Source organism: Lolium rigidum, unplaced genomic scaffold (genome assembly GCF_022539505.1).
Source record: "Lolium rigidum isolate FL_2022 unplaced genomic scaffold, APGP_CSIRO_Lrig_0.1 contig_27164_1, whole genome shotgun sequence".
NCBI classification, from domain to species: domain Eukaryota; kingdom Viridiplantae; phylum Streptophyta; class Magnoliopsida; order Poales; family Poaceae; genus Lolium; species Lolium rigidum.
In genome coordinates, this window is record NW_025900073.1 from 101,636 (window position 1) to 119,454 (window position 17,819).

Genomic DNA, 17,819 nt, shown 5'->3' on the forward strand with positions numbered 1-17,819 from the left:
TTGATAATATTTCTCACATGTTCGCACAAGTATTTTATTCAAGTATGACTCCTTTTGGGTATAATCTGTCAATTCTGGCCCCAATTGGTGCTACCTCCGTATTGATGAATATGGAGCACAGGTATTCCAAGACAAATTTTGACCAAAAAAAACTAACCGATAAAATCTTGATTATATTGAACATAATTAGTACTGAAAAGACTTTCTAATGATGCTCATTTTGTACCAACAATATAGTATTTGGAGCAATTCTTGGTGAAAGAAAAACATGAAAAACGAGGGAGCCTTATTCATTGGAATGGAGATAGTATTTCTGCTTTGTTCACTGCTATGTTATGTTTGAGTATCTTCCAGCATTTCTTATAGATTATTCTTTCTAAATACAATATCTCATGAAGATAATACCCCTTGTACTTGTATCTCATTTATTGAACATCTTGTTGGCACTGTTTCTAATTTTTCAGGCGACAACATTGGTGTTTTGGTACATGTGCTGAAGGCTCTTCCTCGATCGCTCGACTCGAGCAAGGTGGTCAGAGCGACAAGGACCGAGTTCGTGGATGTCTTGCCTTCCTATTACAGCTACCCCACTGCTGGTACTGAGCACCGGGAGCAAGATGGTTGTGGTGTGGTTGTGGTGGCAGGGAGCATGGGATCAACTGAGCAACAACAATTGGATGCCAGGAGCTGTCTGAGATGGTGAGGGAAGCAACACTGAGACGGAAAAACGAATCCCCATGGTCATATCCTTCTCAGCTGTGGCAATTGTGCTGGAGCGCGCACCGTGAGCTCCAATTCAGATCGAGACACCCGGAGTCCGAGCAGACGCAGTAGCGGCCAGGAAGCATAGCCTGTAATTAACGTATTGTACTAGCTGGCTTGTTGTACCAAGTCAGCATTCCCGATGGAGCATCCCATGGAGAGGTTGCTTGCTAGCTGGAAACTAATCTGCTACATAGTAGTTGTGAAGTGAAGATGAATGGCAGATAATTATTTTTGTCATCATTTGATATCAGTAATTATTTTGCTCAACAGTAGACTTGGAATTCTGGTCGAGTTTTCTCATCATTTCATATCAATAATTATGTTGTTGTGTGATGCTAATTTTCTAGCTAATTAACCTTAAACCTCCTTGTTTTGATAGTCGATGCTGCTACTGGTATGCTGGGAAGGAGTCAGCTAACTGGCTTGCTGTATGACTTTCAAATACGAGTGCACTAGCTAGTCACACGGCCATTTTGGTCTGCATGTATCTGCTTGTGTACTTTGACTGGCTATCCATTATTTCGTTGTATGATGAAAATTTCCAAAAAAAAAGGCAAGCTCAAATTTATCTTATATTTACCTTTGCATGATTAGCTTGATATGTTGGTTCCACCCGGAGTGGGCTGTACATGGTTTTTATCCTTACCATTTGCATCTTCCCATAGGCGCATGAAGCTAGGTATATGCTTGGGCAAGGCGATGAGACCTGTGCCACCAAGAACCTCTCATGGGGCTCGTCTAAGGCGCTTGTGACCCACTTGTGTGTCAGGAGGCGAGGGGAAAACAACGGCACGGTGTAGACTTGCTGGTGGCCGTAGTTGAGGGGTAGATTGTTTCATGCAGTTCTTGGCTGTAGGAGAGAAAAAAACCCACTAAGCTTTTTATGGCTAGCTGGCTTTCCACACGCTACAGTCTGCTCGATTACACTGCACATTGTAGACCTGTGCCACTAAGCCATTGTGCCATTAATAGGATTTACGTAGTTCTCAGTTGTAGCAGAAAATTCCGAATTTATAATGGCTAGCCGGCTTCATAGCCCTCCAGTGATTAATAATGGATCGCTTACCCATGCGCGCATGCAATCCATTGAGCCATTAATAGTACTATTTACATCTGCAACGTTTTGTTTCTCTAGATGAAATGTCACGTGAGCAATCCATGGCACTGATCATCTGGACTATCCATCCTCTCTATTCTTGACGCACATAATCTGGACGGTTGAGGACGAGATCTCTTCCCCACATCAAGCAAACCATCATCTCTCCTTCAACCTCTCCTAGCTCTATATATGTGAGTCTCCCGCCACACACCGCGTGTGGATTGCGCGTGTGACTATGACTTAGACTTTGACTTTGTCGAGGAGAGGAGAGGAGAGGAGAGGAGTGGAGTGGATGGAGAGGAGTCACACCGCTAGTCGAGCGCCATAGACGGAAATATGGGATGGTGATGACCGCCATGGAAGACGGCAACATGCAGAGGTACTCGGCATGGACGGTGTGGTGGTCCGTCCGCTGGTCATCCTCGTGAGGTAACTCATGGACCGATCCTCTTTTTCTATTTGGTTCCATGAGTTGAGGAATAGATCGATTTTACTCAAGATTGTTCTTGTTCTTTTGGCCATGGAGATTTGTTTTGTTTGCCTCTTGTATAATAGGAGTACGTGCTTGTATAATAGGAGTACGTGCGTATGCTAGTTCAGAGAGCTTTGTTTCTTTTTCTTGTTTCTCTGGCCTTGCCCATGCGGATGAACGAATGGACAAATTTTATTCTGTTCAGAAGTCGGTTTATTCTGTCTCGCATGTGATGCCAAAAGGCTCCTTTTGACGAACACCTTCTCCACTGACCTGCTACGCCTAGTACTCCTAGATAACAAAGGCTTGAGCAATTGGTAGCCTTTGAGCAACTGCAACTCTATGAACCGTTCTAGAGTTTTTCTGTGTATCATGTCTGTATGCTGGTCATAGTGAGAACCCACATGTAAGAAAATGAGTCCGAACATCGAAGCGACGTAGGACCCACATGTAAGAAAACGAGTCTTTCTTGACATATTGTAGAAGGGCCACAAATTTTAGTTTGAAGATTTAGATCATGCCAGAACGTGGAGGAAGATTGCTGGGGCTCGTATCACAACGACGACTGGGTGATGCCAGAGGGCGATCTGCCATGCGCACCAGGTGCTCAGCTAGAGCCAGAGGAAGACGACGCCGGGTTCTTGCAGCAGACCTACACCGAAGACTTGGTACCACGCCAGAACTACAACGATGAGTGCCAAATGTACGCGAGCTTGGGCGAGGAGGAGCAGCCACTGCTTGTGGAGAGCAAGAACTACGACGATATGACGCCGCCGGTGGATGAGGATGAAACTGCTCGTCCCGAAGACCTTATGGCAGATTTCCAGATGAATTTTCCCCAACTGTTCCTAACAGAAGAGCCTGAGATGATGTATGGCGCCGCCGGTTTCGCCGATCAAGCCGCCCCACTGAGCAACTTCTTCGAGAACGTCGAACAAGATTTCTGGAGCGAGTATCAGAACGACGCCATGATGCCAGTGGGCAACCTGGCCGTGCCAGCAGCTCAGCCGGAGGACGACGCCGCCGCCACAGGGCTCGTGCAGACCGTCACCGCCGCAGGCGAGGTCCCACGCCAGAACTCCAACGACGACGGCCAACTTCTTTTTGGATGGTTTGAAATTCATTTGAGGATCCACACTTTTTTGAACTTGTCAAAATATGAATGTCTTTCTTGACATATTGTAGAAGGGCCATAAATTTTAGTTTGAAGATTTAGATCATTTTGAACATTTTATTTAAGAGAAGGATTTAAACAAACATTAGGGTTTTTTCAGATATTACCTTAATGCAATTTTCTTTGGAAATTGATATGATGCTCATGATGCACAACAAACCCTAATTAGGTTTAGCTAAAAGAGGGATGTTACACTTGATCTATTTCTCTCTTATTCTTTATAGATCTTAGTACCATATGAGCTTCCCAATGTCGAAGAGGCGTGCCAACAATGACCAGGACCCGCACTCTATTTCTAGCCTCTAGAGCACGACAAAGAAGAGGACATGGACCAGGAGGGAGAGCATGAAAGAACATATACATCCACGAACGGGCTAAGGTAAGGCCTGGAGAGTGCACGACAGTGGGCGATGAAATTGTGGAGGCGGGATGAGTAGAGTAGCGAGCAACAAAAGTGGAAAATGGCAAAGAAAAAATGGGGCCTTGAAACCTCGAATCCAGGACATGAACCATCTTTTCGTTGGGATGGCAGGCCCGCGTGTATGTATAACGGTCACAATGTCGAAGCGAGGTAGAACACACATGTAAGAAAATGAGTCCAAACGTTGGAGCGAGGTAGGACCCACGTATAAGAAAACAAGTCAAACATACTAATGCTAGCTAGGCTAAACAATTGCCGGCGCCACGTCCATCCGGTGAGCAAGGATGGCAATGGGCTGGGTATGGCCCGGGTAGAGCAATACCATACCCATACCCGTCAAGTCAATGGGTACAAAATTCTGCCCATACCGGTGCCCGCGGGTCTAAAACTTTACCCACACCCATACCCTCAGGTTACCCGTAACCAGAGGGTACCCGGCGGTTAGATCAAGTAGCAACACAATTTATTCAGAACTTTAAATTCATCTACTGATCGACATGATATTTGACCAAAAAATCAATAATTTCAACTCAATAACAGATATATGACTAAGATGAGAATATGAAAATCATCAAAACTTAGAAATCACCCGTATTAATAACTCAAAAAAAATGAGCCACATAAGAAATTGACACTTCAAATACTTGATAGGAATACAATATAGGTTCACTCAGACAAAAGTATTTGATACGAATACAAAGGGATTATCACTTGATACGCTGCCGAGTCACATGTATTTGATACGTCTGCCGAGTCACATGTACCACACAATTCCATAGCAAATGGAGTGATTATCACTTGACAACTAAAAAATAGCAACCTTCCGTAGCACCAGAACAGTGCTAGTTATCACTTACCACCAGAACAGTGCGCCGGAGATCTTCTTCCTGGTGGAGTCTGGTCGTAGTAGTGGTGGTCCAGCCCTAGGTGTCCCCTCCGGCAGGCTGGGGAGAAGAAACAGAGGAGGGCCAGACCTCCATAAGATCAAGGAGGGGAGTCGGAGCGCTCCACTCTTCACGACGGCAGCAGCTCAGCTCGATGCTCCACTCTTCACGGCGGCTCCACTCTTCACGGTGTCCCCTCTGTCCGGCTGGGGAGAACAAACAGAGGAGGGCCAGACCTCCGGCTCGACGGCTCCACTCTTCACGGCGGCACCGCGGCAGCAGCTCAGCTCGATGCTGCTCAAGGATGGGGAAATTGGGGACCGGAGGAGATCGCGATGGTGAAATAGGGAAGGAAGGGCGGGCACCTCGGCGCGACGGCGCCTGGGATTTCGCTCGGCCTCCATAACAGTTGAGGGAAACGAGGGGATTAGAATTGATGCGTTTAGTATCTTCGAGGCTTTGACTATGTGCTGCATTAGTAGAGTTTTACGGGTCCACATGTCAGATATAAACGGGCAGGGTATGGGTATACCCGCGGGTACAGAGATATACCCATGCCCTACCCGTGACTTGACGGACCGGGTACGGGTCTTACCCATGGGTACAAAAATGTGCCCATACTCTGCCCATACGGATACGGTACCCGCGGATACCTGTGCCCGCGGTTAAAATTGCCATCCTTGCCGGTGAGTTTACTTAAATTAGTGCCATCCATCTAATTCACCAATTCACTGTGACAGCGGGATAATATTGGTGAGAACTAGGAACACAGTCTAAAAATTTTTATAATAAACGTGCGGTATTGTTTTGTACTACACAAATCTAGGCTTCCCTTGTTTTGGATGGATCTGATGAAATTAAGCGTTAATCACATGTACGCGTAGTAATAAGGAAAAAAACAAAGCCTAAGCAGCTCCAAGTCCAATCATGTTTAGGATTAAGCTCTACAAGTCCAAGCCGATTCGGTTTTAGTCTGAGACTAGGTTCCATATCAGTATAAGAGCAATATAAATGGGGTGCAACGTCCATACCTAGACTCAGATCACGCCGCGCCAGCCCTAGAAAGAAAGCTCGCTCGCCATCGGCCAGAGCATTTGGGATCCACGATCAGCGACAACTCAACTCAACCCTAGACATCGATCCATCCTCTCCAAGACGATGACGACGTCGATGTCGTCTCACGGCGATCTCTCGCTCGAGGCAAGCGCAGGCTGCGCCTTCTGCCCGACGGAGCGCGAACTCACGGACCTGTACCTCCACCGCAAGATCAACAACGTGGCACTGCCCGGCGACACCGGCAGCTTCATCCACGTCGCCGACGTCTACTCCGCCGAGCCGGAGAAGCTGGTGGAGCGGCTCCACGAGGCGCCCGGCACCGGCAAAGGTGACGTCCACAAGATGCCGGTCTGGTACTTCTTCTCTCCCGTGCGCTACGTCCGGGGCCGCAAGAGGAACGCGCGCGGCGAGCCGGGGAGGAAGTCGCGCACCATCAAAGGCGTCGCCGGCACCGGCAAGCACTGGCACTCAGAGAAAGGCGAGAGGCCGGTGAAGGGCGGAAGCGAGTACGGCGGCTACGAGCAGTACTTTTCTTACAAGGTCAAGAACCCGTTGTCGGGCAAAGAAGAGAGAGGCGGGTGGATCATGTGGGAGTACGGCATCTCGCCGGAGCACGGAGGCGGCGACCTCGTGCTATGCAAGATCTACCCATCCTTTCACGCGGTGGCGCCGGAAGCTGGCGAGCCAGTGTCGGATCCCGACGTCATCCCCAAGAAGAGAAAGTCGCCGGCCGGCGACCACCCCGAGGATCCTACGGCGAGCGCGCGGAGGCGACTCACGGACGAACACCCAGTGCTCGTGGATAGCTTTGAGTCCGACCTGACGTGGGTGGAAGAAAGCGTTTTAGACCAAGACGCTATGACAGAGTGGTACGGTACCGCCAATCTCATCGACCATCAATCAACGTATCAAGCTGCCCCATCATGCCAGAACATGGAGGAAGATTGCTGGGGCTCGTATCACAACGACGACTGGGTGATGCCAGAGGGCGATCTGCCATGCGTACCAGGTGCTCAGCTAGAGCCAGAGGAAGACGACGCCGGGTTCTTGCAGCAGACCTACACCGAAGACTTGGTACCACGCCAGAACTACAACGATGAGTGCCAAATTTACGCGAGCTTGGGCGAGGAGCAGCAGCCACTGCTTGTGGAGAGCAAGAACTACGACGATATGACGCCGCCGGTGGACGAGGATGAAACTGCTCGTCCCGAAGACCTTATGGCAGATTTTCAGATGAACTTTCCCCAACTGTTCCTAACAGAAGAGCCTGAGATGATGTATGGCGCCGCCGGTTTCGCCGATCAAGCCGCCCCACTGAGCAATTTCTTCGAGAACGTCGAACAAGATTTCTGGAGCGAGTATCAGAACGACGCCATGATGCCAGTGGGCGACCTGGCCGTGCCAGCAGCTCAGCCGGAGGACGACGCCGCCGCCATAGGGCTCGTGCAGACCGTCACCGCCGCAGGCAAGGTCCCACGCCAGAACTCCAACGACGACGGCCAAATGTACGCGAGCTTGGGCGAGGAGCAGCCAGAGCATGACACGATGGCGCCCGGCGAGGCCATCTACGGCTTGCCTTGTCCGGCGGAGATGACCCGGAGGTGCAAGGACGACCTGATGATGCCGTGGCAGTCAACTTCATCCACCCCAATGATGTTTGGCCTGTATTAGTTCTGCGTACATGTTTGCTCGATCTGCGCCCATGTGGCCGTGTTAGAGATTTTAGCTAGCTAGCTTGCCACATTGTACTGTCTCTGTTATGTAAAGAATCATTGTTCTAAATTAGTTGCAAGTCATGTCTATGTTCCGGATGTGACATTGAATATAACTCAGACATAAAACTTAGCCTGTATTACGTTAGCGTGTGTATTTATGCAATAGATTTGAACATCACAAACTTATGTTATCTGGAATTCTTTTCCGTTCCTTAGAATGCTGTGAACATCTTTCTGAAAGAACCCCAGAAAATCGAAAAAACAGGGAAACAAAGGGAAAAAACAGAGTATTACTTACAGTGGAATAGTTTATCCTATTACCAAAGATGAAAAAAATGTGTTTCAATACAATGTTTATGTACTTTGTAAATAAAAATTTCTCTGAGCATTGCAGAAGAGTGGTACACTGGTACTAATTAGGAGTGCTGGTTTGGGAGAGAAGATACTTGTCTTCAAACACATCTTTTACCAAATGACCTGCATCTATTTAGTTATTGTGAACTGGAATCCTTCCAAACATCAGTTACAGTGATGGTCATCTATGCTTGCCTTGTCCAACCTTCTCGCCTGAGATGATCTGGAGCTGGAGCGACGGCCTGATGATGCCGTGGCCGTCTTCACCTTCATCTATGCCACACTTGTTGCGCATGTAGCTTCAATCTGACCATGTTATAGATCTGAGCTTGTCTGCCCCTTGTGCTGGCGGAACCTGGAGACGGCCGATCACCTCCTCGTTGAGTGCCCGTGGTCGCGCAGCCTCTGGACTGAAGTGGCTTCACAGTTCGGCATTCACAACCTCCGGCCTGAGAACTGGCGCTCGCCGGGGCTACTGCCGGCGTGGCTGGCCTCCCTTGCGACTGCCGTGCCAACGGAGGTGAAGACCTGCAAGTCCATCGCACTCATGGTCATTTGGGCTATTTGCCGGGAGCGTAATGACCGTATCTTCCGCGCTCGCGAGCGTAGACCGGCGAAAGTTCTTCGCGACATCATAGACGAACGCTCGTGTTGGGCGATGGCCGGCTGCCGGCACCTTAGAGCGCGAGAGTAGTCGTGTCCCGCCTTGCTGCCTTCCGGGGCTTTTCTTTGTAATCTTGCTTTCTGGTTTTTGAGTTCCTTGTAACTCTTTCCTCTATCAATGAAATCGCAGCTCTCCTGCGCTTCCTCAAAAAAAAAAAAAAAAAAGCATTACTCTTCAATAATCTGTGAAAGATATTGTTTTCGCATCTATGTTCCGGCTGAGAGAACAAGGGGAAATCAGAATAGCCTGCGTTCACAGACACTGCAAGTCTATGACCGTACTGTAGCAACTAATGTTCATGTTGCAGCAGATCTGACCATGTTAGATATGAGCTTGTTCGTAACATATTGTACTACTACTGTGCTGTAAGAATCTGCGAAAGATTACCCTGCCGAGAGAAACAGGGAAAAACAGAGTAGCTTCCTGATGCATGACACTAAGTCTGTAACTGTACAGCTCAAAAAAAAGTCTATAACTGTAGGAGAGATGAAAATTTATCGAAGCTACTACTGTTGATGTACCATTTACTGGAACGTTAATTTGGGAAAACAGAACTCAGTCTTCAAAGTAGCCTGCATCTCAGAACTAGCTACAGTGCATGAGATTCAGTGACCATGAGATGAATTTTTGCAAATATTTCTCAAAGAGAGAACCAGCAACACTAGAACAACCTTACTATGAAATAACTCTCTTCTCATTGCCGCCAGCGATTCCTGGCTGCAGTAACGCTTCAATGGCATCCTCGAATATGCCGCCTCTCACATCCATGATGTAGTTGCTACGAAACCCTTGCAAACATGTCTCAAACACGAACAGAGAACTGCCAAAAAAGCAGGAAACGGATTCTTACATAGCAGGAGAGGGGGGAAAACATTGTTGTTCTCTTGCAACTGATAAATCCTAATCCAGAAGATTATTTTTTTCTCAAAGAATCAACAACTTCCAGTTGTGACATTGTTATCTTGAGACAAAATCTTGACCAGCATTCACTTCTTTGACATGTCAAAGCCTCAACTTTTGGTGCCTTGCATCAGAGTTAGCAGATCTATCCCCAGTTAGCAGGTTTGCATCATAGCATATCTTCAGACCAAGTCTTGAGCAGCATTCACTTCTCTGAGGTGTCAAAGCCTCCACTTTTGGTGCCTTGCATCAGAGTTCAAAATGGACCCTAAACTACATACCATGAAAAATGAGAGCTAACACTCATGTCTTTGCAACTGTAGAGAAGAAAGAGATCCTACTGAAGGCGCCGATGACTGATAAAACATCCCCCTGACCATCAGCTTAGCAAAGCGGCACTAGAAGCACATAGCAACAGATTGAGATGTTAGTACATCTGTGATATATGCATAAAGCTAAACTTCTTTAGGAGGCATGTAATACTAACAGAATGAACTGGGTGACGAAAAATATTAAACATATGAGTTTTGCTTAAATAGCAAAATTTAACACGTGCACAAGAACATGCAAACTGGTTTCTACAACCATCCAAGGCTGATGCAAATATGATTGTTGGCTCGCATCGCAGCAAGGAGCAAACAATGGCACTCTTTCCAGAGCATGAAACGAAGAAATACTGAAGACAAAGCTAGCAAACAACGGATGAGTATCTCTCTGCAGGAAGCCACTAATGATCCAATGAATGAGTGGATACAAGTAGATAAAAGCATCTAATTGTGTATGTTAATGCAAAAAAAATGAACATATCAAATAAAGAATGAAAGCAACTTTTACATAGCTATTTGGATACAGATCAACAAAAAACATTGACTATTGAGGGAAAGGAATATGGAGTAGAAACATCTTGCTACTATGTTGCCTATTTCAGAACTTTATCCTACCTGGAATTACATTTCCTATTGTTCCCCTGATCAATGACTATGTCAGTACTGTTGTTAAAAATGTCTACATCAATATTTATCCTAGTAGGAAGAACACATCGAGGCATGACGATCAATTTATTATACTCTGGTTCTTGGGAGAACACCAGTTTACGCATGCACAAGACTGCACAAGAACTCATAGAACACTAGAAGAATGAACTGATGGAGGAAAATATAAAAGATATGTGTTTTGCTTAAAAAGATGAGTTTACACATGCACAATAACAGGAAAAATGGTTTCTACAACCCCGCAAGACTAATGCAAATATGACAGTTGCATCACAGCAAAGAGCACACAATTGCGGTTCTTCGGAACATTGCATGATATGAAGGTATACTAAAAGCACAGCAAGCAAACAGTGGAGGAATATCTCTTTGCAGGCAGCCATTGATGATCCAATGCATGAGTAGATACATTTAGATAAAAGCAACTAATTGTCTGCTAATGCTAAAAGGTAATCTGATCTTTACAGAATGAAAGCAGCTTTCATTTAGCTACGTGTATACAAATAAAAATAAATAGTTCAGTTTTCAACATTGAGATAACATGAACGTGCTATAATGTCCCACGGATATCTTGGCATTTCCAGAATTTTTATCTAGCTGGCACTACATTTCAAAGAAGGTGAATAATTTGCTACTACTCTCTTTGGAGAAGGTTCAGCATAGTCCTGACATTATATCACTTAATGCCTCTGCCCAAAGCCCCAAGGTTCATAATACTATTTGGCTACTCGTAAAAGACAGAAACATGAAGAGATGCACACAAATTCATAAACGATCCAACTAAATCATATTTTCATAAAGGCCTACGGTGGCGCGAAGCCCACGTGGCAACTCAATCATTATAACAAGATCATCACGATGGATCAGTGCATTTAAAAAGAAAATAGTTAGTATTCTGATGAAATGCTAGACATTAATTATCCAGGAAGTTCTAAGTAGTAAAAACTACCTTATGCAACACTGTTTGGACAGCTAACTGTGAGAGAAAAAAGAAGAACCGAGTTTGGTGTATCATAGGCCCATATATATTTAGATCGGTATTGCTATTCCAAGTGTACTGATAGGAAAATATGCATTAAAAAGGTAAGTAGCCCATATATGGTACCAGACATACATTTGAAATATGGTCAACCCACAACACAAGCTTTTTGTGAGCAATGAAAGCATTTCTTTTCTGATTTCTGTAACACCATCTACTACCAATAATATTACGGAGTTCAGTAAGAACTATTGGAAAAACAACATTGATTAATGGTCTCCTATGGAACGATGATGAGAATTCAGATAAGTCCAAACAACTAATAGTTCTAAGTCCCAAACAAGACTATTAGTTTGCATATGCAGCCATGCAGGAGCGCAAGGGCACAAACTGTGGGGTCAGCTGTTCCCAAGACCTGTTTGAGAAACTATTCCATGCAAGTAAAATTTCAAAAGAAACCTAGAGGTTGATGCACACTTAAGAAAATAATGCATGTCACGACACAGTAGTTCAACCCTGCACCGGTGCAGGGAAAGGAACGAAAATATACAATACCTTCTTCAGAATCACCATTCTCCAAAGTTGGAGTAGGATCCTCAACGTTGCTGTCAGAGGTCTTTGAGTTCCCAGAATCATCTTTGCTGGATGTAGATGTACTCTTCACCAATTCCTCATTCAGTACGCTGTTAGGAACTTGACCCATAGGATCTGTCACTTGTTGAGCTTCAGATGGCAAGTCATGTCCATGTTTGTCTTCCATGCTAGCACAGTCCGTAGCAACTTCTCCATGACGTGGAACCCTAGGTCAGAAAGGCATACATATTCAGTCTACAATTGTTAAGATTATAGCATAAGGCATGAAAGTTACTGTAATATGCGACAGAACAGCATAAAAATTATTTCATCAACCAATTTCATGACACGGGGTGCGACCTATGTCTTGTGGACTGCCTTTTCTAACATCTGGCTAGTCCTTGCAAAGTTTACTTAGTAGTAGAATTCGAAAGTACTGTACAAATAAACTGCATGACAGTGAGATATTTACGACTAGCCACTACTGCAGAGAAATATAGCATTTCCATAAAAAGATAAACCTATTCAATGTGATAGCAATACTCACACCATAAGAAAAGATGCTACTCTCTAACTCGGAAATATTGCTATCAAGTAACACTGGGATAGATGGATTAACTAATTCCTCAAACAAGAAACTACCAGAGCACTCATCATAGCTTGGTAACCACATTGTGGTACAACATCTTAAACCCCACTAAACGCGCCTCCCAAACTACACAAAGTCAAAGGTTCAGAGCAACTAAGGACATGGAAACAACAGAAGATCCAAATTAGCTCTGAACCATTTGGAAATTCCTACAATTCATAGGTTGGCACGCTTCCTACGGCTAGTGGCTTCTGAAATTCTACCATTCGATGCCTCTGCCTAAAACCCAAAGATTTATTGTACTATTAGACTACTCATAGAAAAACAGAAACAGGGAGAGATTCACACAAATGCTTAAACAATCCAACTGAATCATATATCCGTAAAGGCCTACGGGAACCAAAGTCCACCTCGCAACTGAATCGTTACAACAAGATCATCATAATAGATCAGTGCATTTAAAAGAAAATAATTAGTATTCTGATGAAATGCTAGACACAAACTATCCAGGAAGCTCTAAATAGTAAAACATACCTAATACAACACAATTTAGACAGCTAATTGCGTGAGAGAAAAAGAAGAATGAGTTCAGTGCTTCGTAGAAGAAACAAAAAGAGCAAACAATGGAGGTTCTTCGGAACATCGCATGATACCAAGGTATACTAAAAGCACAGCAAGCAAACAGTGGATGAATATCTCTTTGCACGCTGCCAATACATGAGTAGATGCATGTACATAAAAGCAACTAACTGTGTGCTAATGCTAAAAAGTAAAACCAATATTATACACAATGAAGGCAACTTTATCCAGCAACGTGTATACAAACAAATAGATGAGTTTTGACCATTGAGATTGCATGAACATGGAGAGGAACATCTTGTTACAATGTCCCAGGCATCTTGGCAATTCCATAATTTTTATCTATCTGGCATTACATTTCACAGACACAATAATCTATTACTAGTATCTTTTGAGAAAGTTCAGCACAGAGCTGTATATCTTTTGATGCCTCTGCCTACAATCCAGCATTTATTATATTCAACTGCTCGTAAAAATCCAGAAACATGAAGAGTTGCACACGAATGCATAAGCAATCAAACTGAATCATATTTTTTTAAAGGCCTACGCGGCGTGAAGCCCGTCTGGCAACTTAATCGTTATAACAGGACCATCAAAATAGATCAGTACATTTAAAAGCAGATAGTCAGTATTCTAATGAAATGCTAGACAACAATCCTCCAGTAAGTTCTAAGTAGTAAAAGCTACCTTATGCAACACTATTTAGACCACTAATTGCAAGAGAAAAAAGATGAATGAGTTCAGTGCTTCGTAGGACCATATATATTTAGACTGGTATTGCTATTCCAAGTGCACAGGAAAAGAAGATAAATTTTAAAAGAAAATAGCTGATATATGGCACCAAACATACATTTAGAATATGGTCAACCCATAATGATGAAACCATTTCTTTTCTGATTTCTGTAACATCATCTACTACCAATAATATTACAGAGTTGAGTAAGAACTATTGGGAAAACAACATTGACTAATGGTCTCCTATGGAACGATGATGAGAATTCAGATAAGTCCAAACAACTAATAGTTCTAAGCCCAAACAAGGCTATTAGTTTGCATATGCAGCCATGCAAGGGCACAAACTGTGAGGTCAGATGTTCTACAAGTAAAATTTCAAAAGAAACCTAGAGGTTGATGCACACTTAAGAAAATAATGCATGTCGCCACACAGTAGTTCAGTGGTCTCCTATGGAACGATGATGAGGATTCAGATAAGTCCAAACAACTAATCGTTCTAAGCCCAAACAAGACTATTAGTTTGCATATGCAGCCATGCAGGAGTGGAAGGGCACAAACTGTGAGGTCAGCTGTTCTACCAGTAAACTTTCAAAAGAAACCTAGAGATTTGATGCACACTTAAGAAAATAATGCATGTCGCCACACAGTAGTTCAGCCCTGGCACAGCCACCGGTGCGGGGAAAGAAACAACAATATAATATACCTTTCTTCAGAATCACCTTTCTCCGAAGTTGGAGCAGCATCCTCAACATTGCTGCCAGAGGTCTTTGAGTTCCCAGAATCATCTTTGCTGGCTGTAGATGTACTCTTCACCAATTCTTCATTTAGTGCACTGTTGGGAATTTGACCCATAGGATCAGTCACTTGTTGAGCTTCAGATGGCAAGCCACCATGTCCATGTTTGTCTTCCATGCTAGCACAGTCCGAAGCAACTTCTCCTTGGCGTGGAACCCTAGGTCAGAAAGGCATACATATTCAGTCTACAATTGCTAAGGTTATAACATAAAGCATGAAAGTTACTGTAATATGCGACAGAACAGCGTAACAACAATTGTTCATCAACCAATTTGATGACAAAAGGTGCGACCTATGTCCTGTGGACTGCCTTCTCTAACATCTGGCTAGTCCTTGCAAAGCTTACTTAGTAGTAGAATTCGAAAGTACTGTACAAATAAACTGCATGATAGTGAGATATTTACGACTAGCCAATACTGCAGAGAAATATAGCATTTCACGAAAAGAATAATAAACCTATTCAATGTGATAGCAATACTCACACCATAAGATAAGATGCTACTCTGTAACACTGGGGAAGATGGATTAACTAATTCCTCAAACAAGAAACTACCAGAGCACTCATCATAGCATGGTACACATTGTGGTAGAACATCTTAAACCCCACTAAACGCGCCTCCCAAACTACAGAAAGTCAAAGGTTCAGAGCAACTAAGGACATGGAAACAACAGAAGATCCAAATTAGCTCTGAACCATTTGGAAGTTCCTACAATTCATATGTTGGCACGCTTCCTACGGATAGTGGCATTTTCTAACCTGATCTCAGTGTCGTGGCTGACACATTCGGAGGTGTTGACCAAGCCTCCCTCCTTAATAGCATTGGACCCCTTGTCGAGCAGCTGCTGCGCCTGATCCACTGTTTTCTCCTCCTCTTCGCTACCCGACTCCTCACTAGGGCCCGACGACGACGGATCCTGGTGCTCGCCTCGGTGCACAGGAATGTAGAAGCCGACAACTGGAATCAAATTACAGAAGCCACGCTTAACGCACACCTTCCTCACCTTCTGCGACTGCAGCCCGGCTATGAAGATGCCAGTGATCGTGTTAAAGAAGACGACATTTGCTCCCTCAGCAAAGCTCATCAGTTGCACTTTACCATCTGGATTCAGGATATTTCCAGTTGGGAGCGATCTGCCCAGGTTGATGACCCGGCTCAGCACCCACGGTGCATCAGTGTCCTTTGTCCACAGTTTGAGGTTGGGATGCAGATATTGGCAAACTCCCAGTCCCAGTCCACCGTCCTCCGCCGGCATGATGTTGAATATCCCCACGTCACTCGACATGAAGTCTGGTGGGTCAATCTCGGTCAGGTTGTGCTTCGCCAAGTCATACCCCAGGATCCACACATCGTCACACATGAAGTAGAGCTTAGACCTCCCAACGAGCGCACTGGAGTAGCGTGTGAATTTCATGGAGAACATGCGCTGCATCGAAGCCGGCTCGCCCCAGGTGCCGGTCTCCGACGAGTACACGTACGCTGACGTGGCATACCCGTCGTCGGCGGCGACGGAGAAGACGAAGACCAGGCGGAAGGGGCCCCCGCGGCAGTCGCGGTGGTCGCACCCATCCAGTGCGCAGAGCACGGCGGCGGTCGGGGCCATCTTCCGGGTCCCGTGGTCGGTCTCGAACGCCTCGGGCACCCGTAGGAGCTGGCTGGAACCGGTGATTGGTTCCCAGATGAGGAGCTCCCAAGTAGCCCGGCCCTTGGAGAGGAAGAGGGCGCGGCCGTGGCGGAAGTCGAGGGCCCGCCAGGAGCGGCAGTCCGGGGCGGCGGCGAGGGCGAAGGGCGAGTCGGTGGTGCGGATGAAGCGGGGAACGCCGTCGCCGTCGTCCCAGTTGTGGAGGAAGCCGAGCACGGGGGGTGTGCCGTGGAGCTGGTGGAGGCGGGTGCGGAAGGCGGGGTCGGAGATGGCGGCGGCCCAGGTCTTGCAGACGAGGGAGGCGCGGAGGAGGCACGCAGGTTCGCGGGGCGGGAGGCGGGGGAGGATCTGCTCCCTGACGAGCTCCAGCGGCGGGATGTGGATGTGGCAGGGCCGCTTCGCCGCCGCTGCCGCTGCCGCTGCCGCTGCCATGGTGGTGGTGTTCGCTTCGGTGGGTCTGTCTGGGTTCTGGAATGGGGAGGAAGACCCTGGACTGGATGGAATGGGAGGAAAACGTGCTATGCTATTTTTGTACTAATTCGTTTTCGTGAAATTCGAATCTGTGTGCTGCGTAAAGCACACTCCGGCAGCACATTTGGTCATTAAACATTACTCCCTCAGCTTTCTTCTTTTAATTGATTTAGATTTAGTATAACTTTATATTAAATATGAGTTACTTAAAAAAGATCGAAGAGAGTAGCCTCTCTCAAAAGCGGCCCCAAAAGTTTTTTGGGGCACGTCGACATTTAACTAGGGTGAATGATATTTTGATCAATGCTAGCTGTCTCTGAGGACACGTAATTTACCACAAACTTTCTTCTTGAAATGGGGAGCGTCTTGAGGAATTCAAACCTTCTCGGGGAGTACGCCAGGAAGATCAAATCTCTCCGTACTTATTCTTGTTAGCAGCAGAGGGCCTATCGTGATCCAGCTTGTTCGAGCTTTCCGCGCAGGCATGTGGGCGACGGCTCTAGTTGTGTGCCTTAAAGACCATTTCTATCCGGCGCAACCCAATACGGTGTTCGGCGCCCCGAGGCTATCCCCGTTCCACAAAGTACGTTTCGGGCGCACCGAACAGAGCGTGGAAACGCGTCGCGAGTGGCAGGGTCACTGACACGAAAATCTAAAACCCGTCGCGGAAGGCGGCGGAATCACCATCCGAGAACTAGCGCGCCCCTCCTGTTCCCGAAGCCGAAGGTGAAGGAGGAGGGGGGCGACGAGGAGGCCGCGAAGGTGGCGGAGTACCTCCATCGGCAGCGTCTCATCGCCAACAGCGACGACCCCGAGGACTGCCCAGGGTTCAACATGGCGGTCATAGCGTCGTTGAAAGACACAGACGCCTGGAGGGGTGATATCGACAAGGGATCACCATGTCCATCCGCGACGTCGGAATGCCGCTCTTCGATCTCACCCACGACGACGAAGCTGGATCCAG

General features: G+C 46.1%; 1 protein-coding gene across 1 annotated transcript; it reads right to left on the minus strand.

Moving 5' to 3' along the window:
• Positions 1 to 9,433: 9,433 nt before the first annotated feature.
• Positions 9,434 to 17,691, minus strand: LOC124680732. Its single transcript, XM_047215784.1, has 5 exons — positions 17,540 to 17,691; positions 15,501 to 16,877; positions 14,652 to 14,900; positions 12,028 to 12,272; positions 9,434 to 9,902 (listed from the first exon to the last, which is right to left on the minus strand). Exons 1-5 carry the CDS (start codon positions 17,689 to 17,691, stop codon positions 9,889 to 9,891), a joined length of 2,037 nt encoding a protein of 678 aa, XP_047071740.1. The 3' UTR covers positions 9,434 to 9,888.
• Between the last annotated feature and the right edge of the window lie 128 nt (positions 17,692 to 17,819).

Bases quoted from the DNA above. Each gene is read 5' to 3' on its own strand.
- LOC124680732 (XM_047215784.1), bottom strand. From the start codon at position 17,691: ATGTTGAACCCTGGGCAGTCCTCGGGGTCGTCGCTGTTGGCGATGAGA. The intron at 14,901-15,500 runs GTTAGAAAATGC...TTTCTGACCTAG, and splicing joins AGCCACGACACTGAGATCAG to GGTTCCACGCCAAGGAGAAG. The intron at 12,273-14,651 runs GTATATTATATT...TTTCTGACCTAG, and splicing joins AAAGGTGATTCTGAAGAAAG to GGTTCCACGTCATGGAGAAG.